The sequence below is a fragment of the Acipenser ruthenus genome, chromosome 16, assembly GCF_902713425.1.
Source record: "Acipenser ruthenus chromosome 16, fAciRut3.2 maternal haplotype, whole genome shotgun sequence".
NCBI classification, from domain to species: domain Eukaryota; kingdom Metazoa; phylum Chordata; class Actinopteri; order Acipenseriformes; family Acipenseridae; genus Acipenser; species Acipenser ruthenus.
The window spans coordinates 27890500-27908044 of NC_081204.1; the positions used below are offsets into that span (position 1 = coordinate 27890500).

The 17545-nt window shown below is 41.2% G+C and overlaps 1 protein-coding gene across 6 annotated transcripts in view; it reads right to left on the reverse strand.

The window, feature by feature from the left end:
* Positions 1-26: 26 nt before the first annotated feature.
* Positions 27-17545, reverse strand: part of LOC117412414 (endothelin receptor type B-like) — a 42191-nt gene continuing 24672 nt past the window's right edge. For 5 of the 6 annotated variants that reach the window (XM_058989270.1, XM_058989264.1, XM_058989267.1 and 2 more), the window contains 7 exons: positions 9303-9810; positions 7075-7187; positions 6592-6796; positions 5025-5174; positions 4299-4432; positions 4074-4182; positions 27-1786 (listed from right to left, as the gene is read on the reverse strand). In XM_058989270.1, the coding sequence (XP_058845253.1) occupies positions 1637-1786; positions 4074-4182; positions 4299-4432; positions 5025-5174; positions 6592-6796; positions 7075-7187; positions 9303-9746 (1305 nt within the window). In that variant the 5' untranslated portion in view covers positions 9747-9810 and the 3' untranslated portion in view covers positions 27-1636. Of the gene's footprint in view, positions 1787-4073; positions 4183-4298; positions 4433-5024; positions 5175-6591; positions 6797-7074; positions 7188-9302; positions 9811-10260; positions 10314-17545 lie in introns of those variants that run through there. The other variant, XM_034904175.2, reaches the window with a different exon arrangement.

Here is a 17545-nt window from a genome sequence, read left to right on the forward strand (position 1 = left end):
ATATATATATATATAAAAACAAACAAGAGAGTCTGTTTGGGCTTACGCTCGCTTCTCAAATCAATCCACCAACCTTGATTTATAGATTGAAGTCCAAAAGACCAAATCGGTCGCACACTCAAAATCAGGACCAGATTCACTGTAGGCTTTTAGTTATTTTTAATCAAATAAGCTTGCGGCAGTCGAGGATAGGAAGTTTAGTTCACCGTAGAGCAATGAAACTTGGAGGCATCATATGGTTAACAGAGGGTGTCTTACTGCATGCTTTCAAAGTTGCATGTTAGATTTGTGTTACAGTTAAGAAGAGAGAAGAGAGTTGGGCTTCATCACCCACAATCCCTCAGGTAAGAAAGAAGCAGCAGGAATTTGGTAACTCATCAGATTGGGTAGAGTTTGGATTGAAAAACGAAATTCCTCCTGTCAAGGCTTGATCCATTATGACTTTCCTCAAACTATTACATAATAAGTATGTCACTATAAAAAATAACATGGTTGATCTAGTAAAATGTATACTTGCACGCATTATATAAATGTGCTTTTTAAAATGGATCTTAATTAACATTTACAAATATTATATATATATATATATATATATATATAATTTGTTTTAAATAGTCTTTGATATATTCTTCAAGCACGTTGATGTGCTTCTGTTTCCTCTTGCATGGCAACACGACGAAGGACAGCTACACAAACCAAGATGTCATCCTGGCCCAGATTCAAACATAGCTGATTAATTTAAGACTAGCCCATTTACTTAACCCATCACACACCCCTTCCCTGTCAGAGAAGGCTTTTTTCCTAAAATTTTAACACTGTTTTTTTAGAATACTAACCCCTCTGTTTGAGGTCTCAGAAGTAACTCATCTGTAAATGGGTGACAGACGAGAGGCAAACACAACAAGGAATTAATTAATTTGTCAGTATTACTGATATGAACTGACAAAAAATATGTTGGGTGTAACCCCTCCCACACTATATACAAACCATTTGGTGGTTGGAGCAGAAAATTAGGAATATCTGCAATATGTAGCAACAGTTACTTGACTGACTAATTTGTTATTCAAATGGAATCCCTAACATGTAGTCTGTCGGATATACAATATTCATCTTCTTGTCGAATGCTGGATAGGACAGGATATATAGCAGGAGATTCTGCATGCAAGACTGCATAAATGATTGCTGACTGCAGATTTCCTCCGACACAAGCATGGAGGAAGTGTCACATCCTCTACAATTTTAACACCTTGCATGGTGGCCCTACACCTTACAGAGAATACAGGTGTTCCTAATTTTTGGTCAAACCCCAGTATCTACCTCCCTTTGTCCATTCTCATTCCCGCAATGGGTTTGCTTCACCCGGAGCTGTAGTGTCAGTCTGACGTGGTGTGTTTGTGTTCTTGTTCGAAGGAGCTGCCCCTGACTGGATTTCCAGTATGAAATGTGTTGGCCGTTTTTTGTAGATTTTTGCTTCCGTCAGGTGCCATGGTGGAGCCTATCTGAGAAAAAGAATGGGATTTCAGGCTTCCCAAGATGAGCTTCACTGCAACATGTGCCACAGGTTTCCCTCCCCAGTGAAGTCTATCTGTTGGAGGAGCTGTGCTGTGGCTGCCAGGCTCCAAACTGCCCCTCTCGATTATGATGTGGTGTACTTGTGGCTGGAGCGGGAGCTGCTCCTGTCCAGGCCGTTTTCATGGCAGTGGCCTTTCCAACGGCCCCCTGATCCCTTCTCATCGGTGGGGGTTATGTTTCGGGTAGGCCTCTTGCACCAGCAGCACAGGCAGGACTGCAAAATAGAACAGATGCTGCTTTACAGTTTGTACTGCTCCAAAAGGGCTGGCAATAATAGTGGGGTCTTGGATGGTTAAGAAAATGAACCTGCTTTATGAATTTTAATATCTAAATGGTCAAATATTCACAGAATGTCAACATCAGCATTTCGTCACTGCTTTTTTAAAATTTTTTTGTTTGTTTTTTGAGATTCAGCACATAAAAGTACACCTATTGTGAAGAATATGCTTACTGTACAATAGTATTAGTTAATTATTTACTACAGTATCTGGAACGTCCCATTGAAAAAGGAAAAAAACGTTTAAAGCCCATGTTGGTTGGTTAAGCATTCCTAAAAAAAAAAAAAACTAAAAAAAAACCGAACACATTTGATTTGTGAATCAGACTTAATATGTCAGACCTTAATTTTAGTAACTTAGACTTAAATGATACAGAAAAATAGAACTCCTGTTTTACAATGTATAGAAATATAAATCATATTAAAATAAAAAGGTGGTACTTTACCCATATGGCTTTCAAAACAGTTGAACAGATCAGGTGTTTAAATGAAACTCAAGAAACCTAGTCCAGTAGACTTAACAAAAATGTCTGAGTGCCAAACCACAAACATACTATACAAATCTGTTTCACTATACAGTGGGATAAACACAAGATTCCAACATCAACCGGAATAACCCCAATTTCCTCATGTATTACCAAGCCAGACCACACAATCAAAACATGCCAAGATCAATGTTCTCTGTCCCACAAAATCTATTAGTGAGAGAACTTCATGCACAACTGATTACTGGCAGCCCCTTTGAAGTCAACAGCAGAAGAATGTCCTACCAATTTCTTCCTCTGTCAATCTCTTTACTAGCTTTCCTGCATCATAAATAAGCAGGCTTGCTGTAAACATTGTGGCAGACAGGATTCAGCGGTTGAACCAGATCAAAGCATCCCTGGGGGTACATGTAGGGGAACTGGCCTGTCTGATGAAACAGTTTGTGAACTTGGAGTAAAATGGATTTGCTCATTACGGCCGTGTTTAAAACTGGCAGTGACACAGGTCAATTTTCATTTAACACCAGCAATGGAACTTAATTGAGAATCATAGAATACAGCTGTGTACCACATATAAATACAATTACTCAGTGTTATACAGTATACCTTAAAACATGAGTCACATGACCTATGGCAGACCTATTAGGTCAGAGGAAAAGGTTATGGTCACCAAAATATGAAGTCGGTATCTCAAATGGTTTATGACATTTGCCATTGAACTAGTGGTGGCGTATTGACAAGTACAGTAAGCTCCCCTAACAGGGATGTTTAAATATTTTGTTTCAGAAAATGTTTTTATCTAAGCAACGTGGTTTGTGCATAGGGTTTTACTTAAACCTATTTTGCTTTTATGACTTTTCCAAGATTTTCTATTGATAGCTACTGCCAGTTCATGATGTTAAACAACTAGAATCAAGTACACATTGAAGCCATTGATGTAAGTAACGATAAGGCCCACTGTTCTGAAACCAAGGAAAATGCTTTTGAAGTGTTTAATGGATTGTGATAGCAATGGCAATTACCGGGTTCTTGGCTTTACTAGGTCTCATAAATTACATTATAGCTGAGAGAGGTCACACACCTTGACATGTGAAACTTCAGTTCTATACTTACCGTTTAAGGGACTTACTTGAAAGACTTTGATCACTCAAGGATTTGCACTGATGGCTTCAATTATATACGTTGTTCCAATGTGTAACCAATGAGTTGCACACACGTGTATATGAAAGCATATACCTAGTTGCAATCCACAAGGGAAGACTGTCAAGTTGAACTTATCCAGAAAGTTAAATCTCTGCACTATTACCAAACTATTAAAACACAGGAGAAATAATTATATTTCTGCGCAACTCACTTCTTATTCCAGAAATAGAGCAGAGGTGCTCTTGATAACTTCAGGGTTAAGTGTAGGTGGTAATAAACGAACTCCCGAGTGGATAAACGCCTGAGATCTTGTTGCAAGATTGGCTGCTTTTTTCCCCCCAAAACAAGCACACCAGAAAAGTAGTAGTAGTAGTAGTAGTAGTAGTAATATATAGACAGCAAGTTTGAAAATGAAGGTCTGTGTCCTTTCATCAGAGTGTTAAATAGGCCCTTTGAATGTGCAGGTTGGTAACAGTTTCAAACTTTCATCAAGTGGCTGAAAGTTGACCTGTGCTGAAGTTTAAAAAAGTAAAAGGTCAGTCATTAATTATAAAAAAATTTAAATAAATAAATAATCGCAATTTGCTTTTACCCACCTGGAAACAGTTCTTGAATTTCTGACTCACGAAATAGAGCGCCACAGGATTGATGCAGGAGTTTAGTGAAGCCATGTTGATTCCAATATAGTCCATTACCAGCAGGAAGCTAACAGAAGGTGAACAGGTCACAGCATATTGTTAATGCACTTACCCCAAAACAGGCAATCCCAATAGAACTACAAACTAATAAGATTCTGCTTTCGCCTGCTCTTGCCTGCCTACCTTAGCAGCTCACAGCGGTTGGGGTCTTTCTCATCGTAGATGGTTTTCTTCAGGATCCGGCTGAGGTGGAGAGGCAGCCAGCACAGGGCAAAGATCACCACCAGGCAGAACACTGTCTTAGCCACCTCACGACGCTGCAGGGAACCAGACTCGGTATAAATGTAGGGAGAAAACAGACACTGCACAGCCATCTGCACTCTATTTTCTTTTGTCTTTAGACAGTAAGCTTTTGTGTTTCTCAATCTAAATGACAAACAACAAAATCAGGAGGAACAGTTGTAAGTCATTACTTACCTTGCATATGTAATTTTAATGATCTAAAACAGCTGCCCATCTTAATACAACCCCTTTCAATTGTATTCTAGGCGGTCAATTCATATCTATCACTATTTAGATCATACACTCATGGATGATCATACACCCAAGAACTGAAGAGTTTGAAGACATGGCTAAATTACCTCAGCTCACAGCAAGAACACACACTTACAGTATCTCTCACAAACAGCATGCAGAGCATTCTGGGACTACCTTGTTACCTTATGTAAGGTAGTCCAAGACGAGTGCCAATCAGGGTTTGTAAAACCAGTCAAGTTTAAATTATTAAAACAGACCCTGTTTTGGTGATATACTGTCCATCCATCTAATGTCATAAGCCAATTATATAAGAAGTGATTGTACTGCATAAACACTTCTGGGCGCTGCTTTCTCCCTCCTCCCAGGTCTCACCTGTTTCATGTGGTCATTGAGTGCTATACGCATCTCCATTCTGCGGCTCAGCATCTCACAGGACATGAGTGTGTAAAAAACTCCTGTACAGGCCAGCGGGAGGCAAAAATAAAACCCAAAGAGCCACCAGTCCTTCACATCGCGGTAGAACTGTAGAGAAACAAAACAACGCAGGTTTAAAAACCACATATGCTGACGCACTCTAGTGGGCTTACCAAATAGTCCAAAATAAACAAATACAAATATGTACATGTGCTACTCCCCTTATTTACCATGTTTTAACCATGCTTTACTACTCGTTTTACCATGATGTGTTGTAGTAAACTATTAGAAGGGTACAGGACTACACACTATGTAGTGATATTGTTTTTAAATTTCCCATGGGAATCTGGATTTATTTAACAACTGAGGATAAACTGTACTCGGGGGGACAACTGTGGTCATGCCACTGCAGTATGTATTGAATATTTAACATGTGCTTAATACAGTCGGTGCCGCTTTAAAATCGGGACGACTCGAAAGAAGGAGAAATATCCCGAATAAGCGGCTGTCCCAATTAAACGAGAGGCAGGTGAGACGACCTCACATCACATTACAATTAAATGTTAAATGCATATAAATTAATTGCTGTTTTTTTTTCTACATGAATTGAAAAAGAATGAAATCACATCTTATCACAAGGCGAGGCACCTGCGATGTTGACACACCAACTGTCTTTGCAACGGCAGCCTGACAAAACCGCAGGAAACTCCTTCAAGAGTTCAACGTGGTTTACACAAGTCACAGTGTAGAGTTTGTACCACTTCTTTCATTGTACTGTACTTGCAGGTGAGCTACGGTTTTACTGCTGAGCTGAAACCAATTGCTAAACCTGGCGCCAACTTAAAGAAGTGTTGCTTTTAGTCTATGCATTTATTACATTTGTAACTACAGTGTTCAGTCATAGTAGTGTATCACCATTAACCAGCCTTCAAAACTAGCAATTTGCATATGTTTTTAGGAAGCTGGTAATGGGCTTGTTAAAGTTTAAAATACTAGAACAAGAAGTTATAAATATTACAAAAACACTCTTGTCAATAGAAACATGATACACTCACAGATATTTTTCAAAACCAGCAATTGCATAGAAGTATTCAATAGGGTTTTGAGATTTCTAAAACAAACAAAACAAATCAAAAAGCCTGTATATAGAAGTTACGGTTTGTTTGTGTGTGATGTGCAGGCAAGTGTTTGAAAATTAATCTCTTAATGTTTTATAAAAATAAATGTCAGAAGTCTTAACTCGGAAAGTATTTTGGACACAGCATACAGTCACATCACAGAGACACACCGAAAAACAGATGTAGCCCAGTAAAAGAAAGAAACTATTTAACAAATTGCTTCCTTGAATGTCATCTGCCACCAGCTACAGGGTCACACGTTCATGGAAACCACATGCTAGGATTTCCTCTTCCTGTAAAATAGTTCTGCTAACTACATTCTAAACATGCATGTCTATTTTATTGTACTCCAAATACGGTGCACCAAAATAAAAAAGCAGTAAAAAAAAGCAGGACTGCCTGCATACCATCATGAACACTGATTGCTGCTGGGGGTGGAGGAGGCAGACCCTCAGCTTGGTGCCTCTGTAGAGCATCTCCATCATGTCAAAGGCAATGGCCTCTGGTACAGCTAGGAGCACGGCAACTGCCCAGATCAGCGTCACCTCTACTGCCTTCCACAGCGGAATCCCCATTCCTTGAACACGGCTCCACGAAACCACTGCTCGGTACCTGCAGAGAGTGGGGGACAATCAGCCAGAGAACAGCCAAGCTTAGCCTTAAAGCACTAAACAAGAGACCTCAAAACACCTTGGATTAGCAACATTTGTGCAAGCCTTTTGTTATTTGTTTTTCAGACTTTTGGCACAAGGCGTATTTTAATTACTGCAAACCCCCTATTATTGATGTTAAACATTTGAAAATATATTTGTATTGTAAGATCGCATGCACGTTATTAAAAATGTAATACAAATATTTATTTAAAAAAAATGTAAAAAAGCAAAGCTTACCTGTTGATACTGAGAGCACAGAGGCTGAGGACCGTGATTCCCACTGATGCTTTCTGGATGAAGGGCATCAGTTTGCACATATAGACCCCAAACGGCCAATCCTCTGCCAACAGCTTTAGAGAGGAGAGTGAAGGAGGAACATTAGTTTTGAATTCTGTTTTTACCCCAACATTTTGGGGTTCATCAAAACTTTCAATTCATTTTTAATTGTTTTAATGGTTTTTAAAAAAAAAACTAATTGCAAAAAAGTTACATTTTCTGGATCTGTCTCTTTATTATTAGATCTTACACCCCCACCACACCAGAATTCTAGGTGAACAATTGATACTCTAAGATTTCAATGAGAACTTCAAGTTAACAACATGCTTGAAAAGGATTTGCAGAAAGTGCGTTGATGTGTTCAAGTTAACACTGTGTAAGAAAATTCTACATTTGTTATTTGCCTTCAAGGCTAAACCCTTATTCCCAGGCCTGCTAAAAAAAATAAATAAATAATGAGGTCTGCAACAAACAAAACTTCTAAATTCTAAAAAGACCAGAACAATTCAAAGCTTATAAAATGTGCTTAAAAACACTGTTTTTACTTGAGCTTTTAATTCCCATGTGTCTGATGTGTTTAATTTATAACTTCCAAACAATGTCCCAACGCAGCTACAACACTTTTTTTGTAGGGCTTTTGTCCAATTTTACACCCAGAGAGACATATTAATAACCATAGAACAGTTAGCTATAACTGACTGTTTTGTGCCTAAGTTGCATCTCAGTTTCCATTTGAAATGGATGCAGGGTGAGAAGAATGTCACAATACTCCACAGTCAACTTGGCAGGTGGCCGCTTAGGTTTACTGGGATATACCATAGTAAACGCATATCCAGGTGGAGGCTGCTGCCTAAATTTAGTTTTATAGGAACTACTTTTGTAAAGTGTCTTGAGACACTACAGAAGTGTCAATGGCATAGGTAGTAATGGTTTAATAGGTAGTAAAGCATAGAATAGTAAAAAGGGTGGGAAAATCACAGTAGAGAATGGAGAAGCATATAATACCTTGCAAATAAACTTAGAAGGAAAGACACCAAATGAGGGACAAAAAGACTTACAAACTACTACCAATGGGCCATAAAAGGTAGCTGAATTATTACTGCTTAATATGAGAATGATTTGTCTGGAGGAAGGTCATGAGAAAGTGGATAAGCAACCGGAACTTCACCTCAAAGCAGATTCAGGTCAGGTTAGATTGGAAAAATAAAATCAGTTAAAAATGCAGCTCTACTCCAAAGCTCTGCTAAGTGGAAGTGACTTGACAGCTAGTTTGAAGATGTACCCAGGAGCTACAAGCGATGATCTGACAGGAGCAAACTTAACACATGTTTAATTTTTTAAACCAGAAACATATCAGGCCATAATTCACTATAAAAGTCAAACAATTGTGCTGCTGCCACTGTTAAAATAACTCATGTCAAGCATGTAGCCATTCTGTACCGCTGTGTGAATTTATTAGCACTCATATATTGAGTCCTGCTGCTTTCAGCACTGCGGCCTGTATCACTAACCATTCCAATACTGCCATCCATCATCTCTTTTCTAGATCCCTGCTGTTCTGCGATACAGCCCTCGAGCTAGCTTTAATTGTTTCAGTAATTTCAGCAAGCTTTTGGCATAGCAAGCATTACATTTGAGCATCAAGACTGCACCACTCAAGTGTTGGCCTTGTCATGTTTTATGTCCCACAGTCATATGCGGTTTTACAATAAAACTGGAATTCACTAGTGGCTGCTTAAACATTAACCCTCTGTTTAGCCTTCTCGGGATTGTACTTTATCATGAAGCAGTCAGTTTCCTTACATTCTGCAAAGACAGTTTTGGTGCCCCAAGCCGCCTTTCCATTGTACCCCTCTCCAGCGTATACTTGAGTAATTACTGTAGGAGGAAGGGGTCACTATTATTATTAGTCTATTATTAAAAAGTATTGCAACAGGAGAATTGACCAAGTTTAAAATGGAGGTACCAGATGAATTTTGTTAAATACTATTTCTCCATAACAGAGAAATAGGTAAGACTTTAAATTTCATACCTTCTTAGCATAAATATTGTCACTTATCAACTTATTTATTATGATAAATGTTGCTATGACAAGGTGAGGTCAAAAATAAATAATAAATAAATTGAAGCCTTCGTTCTCCACCATTGAAGGCTTTAAAACAATAAGCTGTCCAATATCTCTCCCCTACCTTGAAGATGTTGATAGGGATGGCAATGAGAATGTAGAGCAGGTCCCCAAGGGCAAGACTAGCAATGAGCACGTTGGGGCCATTCCGCATGCACTTGTTCTTGTAGATGATGCGCAGGAGCGTGGAGTTCCCAATGATCCCCACCACAAAGATAAGGCAGGAAACCACCGTGTTCACATACTTGAAAACGTGCTTGATCTCTGTGGGCTTCACACACATGGGAGGGTAGTATAAACGTGGGGGGATGGGCTTGAAAGGGACCTCTGAAATGTTCTTCTCCACCGCAGGCTGTCCGGGGACACTCCCCTGGTCAAGCCCCAGCTGGTCCCCCTCTTGACTCCGATTGGTCTCTTCAAGCAGGCTCTCTGGTGTCGTCTCTCTTGTGACTCGAGTGGCCCCAGAGACGGCGAGCAGGAAAGCGAGGAGGAAAGTAGATGCCTTCATGTTTGGGCCGGAGAAATTCAAATAGAAGGTGATCTCCAAGATCGGCTGGGTCTCCAGTAGCTTCCTGGAAAACAGTGGAGGCAAGCTTTTTATAAACCATTCTTTCACCATGCTAAACCCCAGTCCCACCTCAGCTGAATGCTGCCTTCATCAGTATCAGTTATTATACCGCAAGCTGTGCGGTCTAAATCGGATCATATAATGACAGCACATTGGTGATATTTGTTACAAAATGTTATTCCATACTGTAAATGTACACAGTTGGTCATGGTGACTCTGGAATGTTCGGTTTATAAAGCAGCCCTTTATAGCAAGAAAACACTCATCAGGTTGTGACATTTTATTTATGATGTAATTTCACTAGCAAACATCATTTAGAACACATAGCTATGGCTCCCGTGTACGGAGCTATAATGAGGAACACAGTACCTAGTTTTTTTTTTTTTTTTTAATTTACTCCTCATTAATACATTTGACTGTTTATTACATTGCTGGTTAAAGTTTTTTTAATAACCTCATTTTCCTGTTATGCCAGTCCCATGCGTGTCAATGAAGTACAAATCATAAGACTGACTTTGTCAAGGAGTCTTCCCCAGTCTCAGAGAGAGAGAGAGAGAGAGAGAGAGAGAGAGAGAGAGAGAGAGAGAGAGAGAGAGAGAGAGAGAGAGAGAGAGAGAGAGAGAGAGAGAGAGAGAGAGAGAATCACAAGCTTGGCTCTGTGTAGCAACTGCCGCTACTGACTGATAACATCTGCAGGATAAAACTGAAGCCATTTTTTTTAGGGGGCTTTGATAAATCTATTCCCTCCACAAATAAGTTATTGCCAAAGACCAGAAGCAATAGGTTTTGAGAAGATAAAGGGCTGAACCTTGAGGTGCTACTAGCTGTATATTGTACAACAGAGGTCCAAATTCAAGATGAAGAATGCTCCTTTTTTACTTGTCTCTTGTACGATATAAGTTGGTGTACAAAAGACATAATTACATAAATTCTGGCCTGTTGAACGCAAGCCAATATTTTAATACAGAAAAGCATTTAAAACAAGGTTGATTTGTTTTTCTTGTGATGTGTGAATCGTATTCATTTCACCATTTTCTGTAACCTTTATATGACTAGCATAACTTTTTCATGTGATTCTAAATCATTTGCCCAGAATATTATGCCGTCCAACAAGTACTGAAGCACAAATGTTTTGACTAAAAGACAGGAAGACATTGAGAAATACTTTTTTTTTATTATTTCTAAATATACCATTATTGAGTGTTTTATATTTATAGATGGAATAATTTAATTACGCAATTATTTTCAATCAAAATAATTCTAACAGTTCAGATGGCATACCTGACCTGGTGCTAAAGGATAAAATGTGCAAATTAACTGGTGGTGTTGGGCACATTACTGAAAAAAAAAGTAACGGAATGTCCTTACTCAATAACATAAATACTCATTACATTTACTTCTCTTGTCCTACGAAACAGTTGTGATGGTTCCTTACTTTTTAACTGTACGTCTGGTAATTAATTTATGAAAATGTGTCAAACAGATTTTTCAATTTTTTGTAGTATAACAAACAACTTAATTTATTGCAAATCGTACATTGTAATCTTTACAATACATGCGACTTTGCGGAAATATAAACTATGCCTATCTTTCCCAGTGGCGGAGGAATAGTCGGTGCAGCAGGGGCAAGTACACAGGAGCCCACGCATTCAGGAGGGTCTGAAAGTTTTGGGTGGAAAAAAAAAGAATTTAACAGTGATAATATCCTTCACATTTATATTTGCAGATGTTATCTTCATATTCATATCATTGTAGCTACCAGATCCAGCAATTCTGTTTTTATTCTCCCTCGTTTCATCAGGTACTGCTATTCTCTTAATTATGTTTTTTTAAAAGGTTAAATTAAAATTAGCTTCCTAACTTTTTTCAGTTTCTGAAGAAGCAGCCATTTATGTACCTGTCAGGATCGCTGCTATGCCTTGATTAAGTTCTGTACGCAAGATATTTAACCTGATTGCACAGTGCGCATGCACACAATTGGCCAGATAAAAGACGACATTAACACATCGATGACAATAAAGCTAGTATGAAATCCATTTTGTGAGCTGATTTCTGAAATTGGTCTTGGCAGCTATTGAAAGGAAAATCGCATTTGACAGATCGTTTAGATATTTTATTTGCTTATTAGAAACTTTGATATATCCTTTGATAACGAGGTAACCAGATTAACTTGTTTCTTTTTTGCTTAACTGTAATATTATTACTCCCATTAAAAATCTAAACTCTACCGCGTTACATAACATCGTTATTGACAAAACTAATGTTACTACAGTAATTTAAGTAACGTGTTACGCCCAGCTCTGCTAGTGACTAACAAAAACCTCACAAGCTTAGTGTTTTTTACACAATTGAAGCTAAATACAATTTAATGTAAAAATATGGTTCCCTTTCAAGTCGAAAATAACCATCAAGGTATGGGACATTGCCGTCAGGCAGTAGGGATTGGCTGAGCTTTATGTCAAAGCTGCCGATAGGCCTCCGCGCAAGCTGCCGTGTAAGCCCGCCCCCCTGGGAGCTTACTATACGCAGCGCGCGGAGAGTCACTTCCTCTTTTGCCTTCAGCCTCAGTAGCGGTAGGACTTAGAGCTCTTAAACTGATTGTACTCCATAAGCTTAGGCTTGAGAAGCTGGTTTATCCCCTTCTCTGAGTTTATTTCAGTGATTATTGTTGTTATTATTATTATTTTTAGGATATATAATGTTTACTTTATATATTCCTTCTCACTTTGCTTTTGCATCGCGTTTCTTCGTGGTCTCTCCGTCTTTCCTCTGTTTCTTATTATTATTATTATTGTGTTTGGGTTTTTTGTATACTATTGTGTGTATGTATATATATATATATATATATAGTGTATGTATATATTTTTTGTTCGGACGCGTATCTGCATCCTCGGTCTAGCTTAGGCTAGACCGTGCCTGTGCGTGTAGTCTGCTTTGCAGTGTTCCTCCCCACCGCGGCGCGTTTTCCCGCCACGTGGTAATCGTACTACACCCTCTTACTTTGTATTATTGCTGCAGCGTCCAAAAAAAAAACAAAAAAAAAAAACATTTTTTCCCTTTCACTCTACAGAGGAAGTTGACCACCAACGTGGTAATTCCCCAGCACCATCAGGTAGGTATTGCACGGCATCAGACACTGTACCAGCACTTAGCGTCTCCGCTTGGCGGGTCAGCTGACGCATAGGCGTCTGTGCTAGCGCTTCGGCGCTCGCGCTCCGGCGCTTTTGGTGTCAGCGCTTCTGCGCTTGGTGCAGCGCTTCGGCGCTTTGTGCAGCGCTTCTGCGTGTGGTGTTTAGTGCTTCTGCACTTGGGGCTCAGTGCTCGACGCTTCGGCGCTCGGTGCTCGACGTTCGGTGCACGTTCCATCAGCGCTTGGTGCTCGACGTTCGGTGCACGTTCCATCAGCGCTTGGTGCTCGACGCTCGGTGCACGTTCCTTCGACACTCAGTGCTCGACGCTCGACGCACGCACCCTCGTCGCTTGACGCACGCACCCTCGACCCTCGGCGCTTGACTCAGCGGTGCTCGACGCACGCACTTCAGGTGCTCGACGTTTGGTGCCCGACGCTTCGGCGTTCGACGCACGCACCTCGGCGTTTGACGCGTCGGTGCTCGACGTCAGTGCTAGACGCTTCGGCGTTCCACGCACACACATCGGTGATCCTCGCTCGCTACTGCTCGTCAGTGCTTGCGAAGGCTACACACCATGTCTGGGTTCCACTGCTGCGTGACCTGCCAGGCCAAGTTGCCTGCCAGCGACCCACATGAAGACTGCGTCGCATGCTTGGGGCCGGACCATGCCGCATCTGCCTTGGCAGATAGGGCATACTGCCAGCTATGTGCGGGGTTTCAGACGCGCACCCTTTGCCAGAGAGCTAGGAAGGCGGTTGGAGGTCGTTCTCTTGCAGGCGAATGGCGTCTTCACCCTCGGGTGGTAAAGCGCATTTGGGACTGGTTCGGCACAGCGCAAGTCGATCTCTTCGCTTCACGAGAGACCACGCACTGTCCCCTATGGTTCTCGGTGAAGGACCTCGACAGCCCCCTAGGAGTCGATGCACTGGCTCATGAATGGCCGCCAGAGCTCCTGTATGCATTTCCACCGATTCCGATGCTCCCCGCCTTCTTGGAGAAGGTCAGGGTAGAGCAAGCGACAGTGATTCTGATCGCTCCTCGGTGGCCTCGGAGGATATGGTTCCCGAGTCTGGTGCAGTTGTTGCATGGTCGCCCGAGGGAGCTCCATCTGCGAGCGGACCTGTTGTCCCAAGCCCAAGGAGGGCTATGGCACCCAAACCCCAAACTCATGCAGTTATGGGCTTGGCCCCTGAACGGGAGCGCCTGTCAGCCTTAGGGCTTTCGACGGCGGTTATATCGACCATTCAGACTGCGAGAGCGCCCTCTACTCGGTCGCAGTATGCGTATAAGTGGCAATTGTTTCAGAGTTGGTGTCTGGCTGAGGGCCATGACCCGGTCTCCTGCCCTGTGGCAGTGATATTACAGTTTCTGCAGAAGCTGCTAGATGAGGGGAAATCTCCCTCTACACTTAAAGTGTATTTAGCCGCTATTTCGGCTTGCCATGTACGCATTGACGGGTTATCACCTGGTTGCCATTTTCTGGCATCTCAGTTCCTAAAAGGCGCAAGACGCTTGCGGCCTCCAAGGTCGACCAGTTTACCGTCATGGAGCCTTGATGTGGTGCTAGAAGCCCTTACCAAGGCACCGTTCGAGCCTCTCCACAGTGTGGATATGAAGTTCGTGTCTATAAAGACTGCGTTTTTGCTATCAGTGGTATCAGCAAAACGCGTGGGCGAGTTACATGCACTTTTGGTGCATTCATCATGTACTCGTTTCGCAGGAGACGGTTCTAAGGTCTCCATGCGTCCAAATCCGGCCTTTTTACCCAAGGTCATATCCCCGTTTCACATGAACCAACCAGTCGAGTTGATGGCGTTCCATCCTCCTCCTTTTTCTTCCCCAGAGGAAGAGCGGTTACACATGCTCTGCCCTGTGCGGGCATTGAGGTGTTATATTGACCGCACAAGGACTGTGAGGCAAACAGAACAGCTGTTCATATGCCATGGTTCTAAGACTTTGGGTCAGCCGTTGTCTAAGCAACACCTTTCTCATTGGATAGTGGATGCTATTCAGTTAGCATATGATTCTATGGGCCTTCCGCCACCAGGGCAGTTGAAGGCACATTCCACTAGGGGTATGGCAACATCCTGGGCCCTCTTTAGAGGGGTGCCGATGTCTGACATTTGCGCTGTTGCCAGTTGGGTTACACCGCATACATTTACGAGGTTCTACCGGTTAAATGTACTGGAATCCTCTGCTCCGTCATTTGGAGCATCTGTGTTAGACTCTATGACGCCTCAGGTTGCGGACGTGTAGAGTGGTTGACAATATGGTGTGACTATTCCACCTTAGGACAGGTGTCATTGCGAGCATAGACGCTGAGGCGCAGCTCCGCATATGCGTAGATGTACTGCCTACGCAGTTGCGTTATGACGTAAGTCTGTCCTACTGCCAAGAATCCTCCCTCGCGACGGCTTGGGTACACTGTTCCCATACCTTGATGGTTATTTTCGACTTGAAAGGGAACGATAGGTTGCGGATGCAACCCCGGTTCCCTGAAAGAGAAAATAACCATCAAGCCGCGAGGTCGCTCTGGAGGCCTCCACGGCCTGAAGGGCAAAAGAGGAAGTGACTCTCCACGCGTTGCGTATAGTAAGCTCCCAGGGGGGCGGGCTTACACGGCAGCTTGCGCAGAGGCCTATCGGCAGCTTTGACATAAAGCTCAGCCAATCCCTACTGCCTGACGGCAATGTCCCATACCTTGATGGTTATTTTCTCTTTCAGGGAACCGGGGTTGCATCCGCAACCTATCGTTCTGGATTTGGACTGACAACGTGTTAACTCAAAATAAGCTCCATAGTTGTTGTTATTGCATCATTCCTTAAACACTTTTCAATAGAAACAGTTAAGTGATGTTTTTGTTGAGCTGAAGACAATGGAATTCGAATGCCCCAGTGCATTACTTAACTTGTTTTATACTTGAAAGGCAGTAGGGGACAGTTTTTAATTGTATCCATTGCAGAGGATGAATATACCCCTGTCATGGGGTAATAGTGGATTCATTTACTAAAACAGATTAATTTACAACCATTCAAAACACACACATATTATAACTTTAAAATGTTAATTTACCAGTTTCATTATTTTAAAGTTATAAGTTTGACAAAAGAATGAATCTGCTAACTCTTTCCCGTTTAAAAGTTGAATTTCCTCATTTGACCAAACCTGTTCAGCGTCTGTACAGTTTTACCTTTCCATATTACCTTTCTGTGTGGTCAACAGAATTTTTTTTAAAACCTTTCTGCTGAGTTCCAAATTATTACATAACCAGGCAAAACAAACTTCAATGTAATAATTAAAGATAGAACAGTGGAAGTTAGAATAAAGTCCTGGAGACTGATTTTCTACTGTGGGCAAATTGCCCATGCAATACATTTACTATGGTGGTGAGAGCAATTTGCCAGCGATTTGCCCATTGAGGAAATATAGGTCCTAGTCTAGACATGCTGAGGTTACTTCTAACTGAGCTGGCAGTACTTACTATCACTGTGTAGCATTGGTTGCAATGAAGTTTCTCAACACTACTTTCCTTCATACCCAGAGATCACCATGTCTTTGGACATCTTGAAACATGCATATGAAGACATCAAGACGCCTTAAGCCATAGGTGATGTGTGGGTGTTGCATTAAGGAACCAGCTACTTGACTGACATGCTTTTCAAACAGTAACATTCTTTGAACCTGAAGACACTGAGGGTAATGACCTAGGAAGTGATGCTATAAAATAAAATACAAATGAGGAAAAGCCACAGACAATTAAAGCAGTAAGGCAGGAGAGAGAATGGGTTGTGCTGGACAGTGTCACATCTTGGTGCGTTATCAGGCTGATTCTGTAAAGATCATTATTGGGAGCTTTCTCTGGAAGTTTAGAACCAAGTATGGAACACACACACACACATATATATATATATATATATATATATATATATATATATATATATATATATATATATATATATATATATATATATATATATATATATATATATATATATATATATGCGCTAGGGAGGCAATATGCTGATCCCTGGAGCCAGCATTACACTTCAGCCATCAACACCAGACAGAAGGATATCTACATCATCATATGGAAGGAAGCGCAAATGGATGGAGACACAGATGGATCACATTAGTTTACTGTAAAGCTACGTCTTAGCTGATGCTTATCTTGGCGAGAGCCGAGTTCAAATCAGCATGAAGTTTTAACATCTACTCTCGTGTAATGGAAATCATTATATATATTATATTGTACAGCGGTATTGGCGCGAGAGGTACCGGGTTTGCGCCAGCCCTCTGCCTGTGTGTGGATTGCCTCGCCCTGTGTGATGCGCCTGCCTGCGTTAACCGAGATCGCTACAATATGTATGAATGGATTCAAATAGATTAATAGATAATAATTTATCATTTCATTATCACTAAACATGCGGCTTCAATCAAATGTATTCCAAACAAAAAAAGTACAAGCCACCAGTTTAGTGCCCTGTAAAGTAACACACGATTTATTTGATATTAAATAACAGTAAAAACATCAAACGTTTTTTCTGTGTGCGTTTTTAATTTCCGTTAAAATGTGATAGATATAAAATCTGTTTATAGCCTACTAAACGC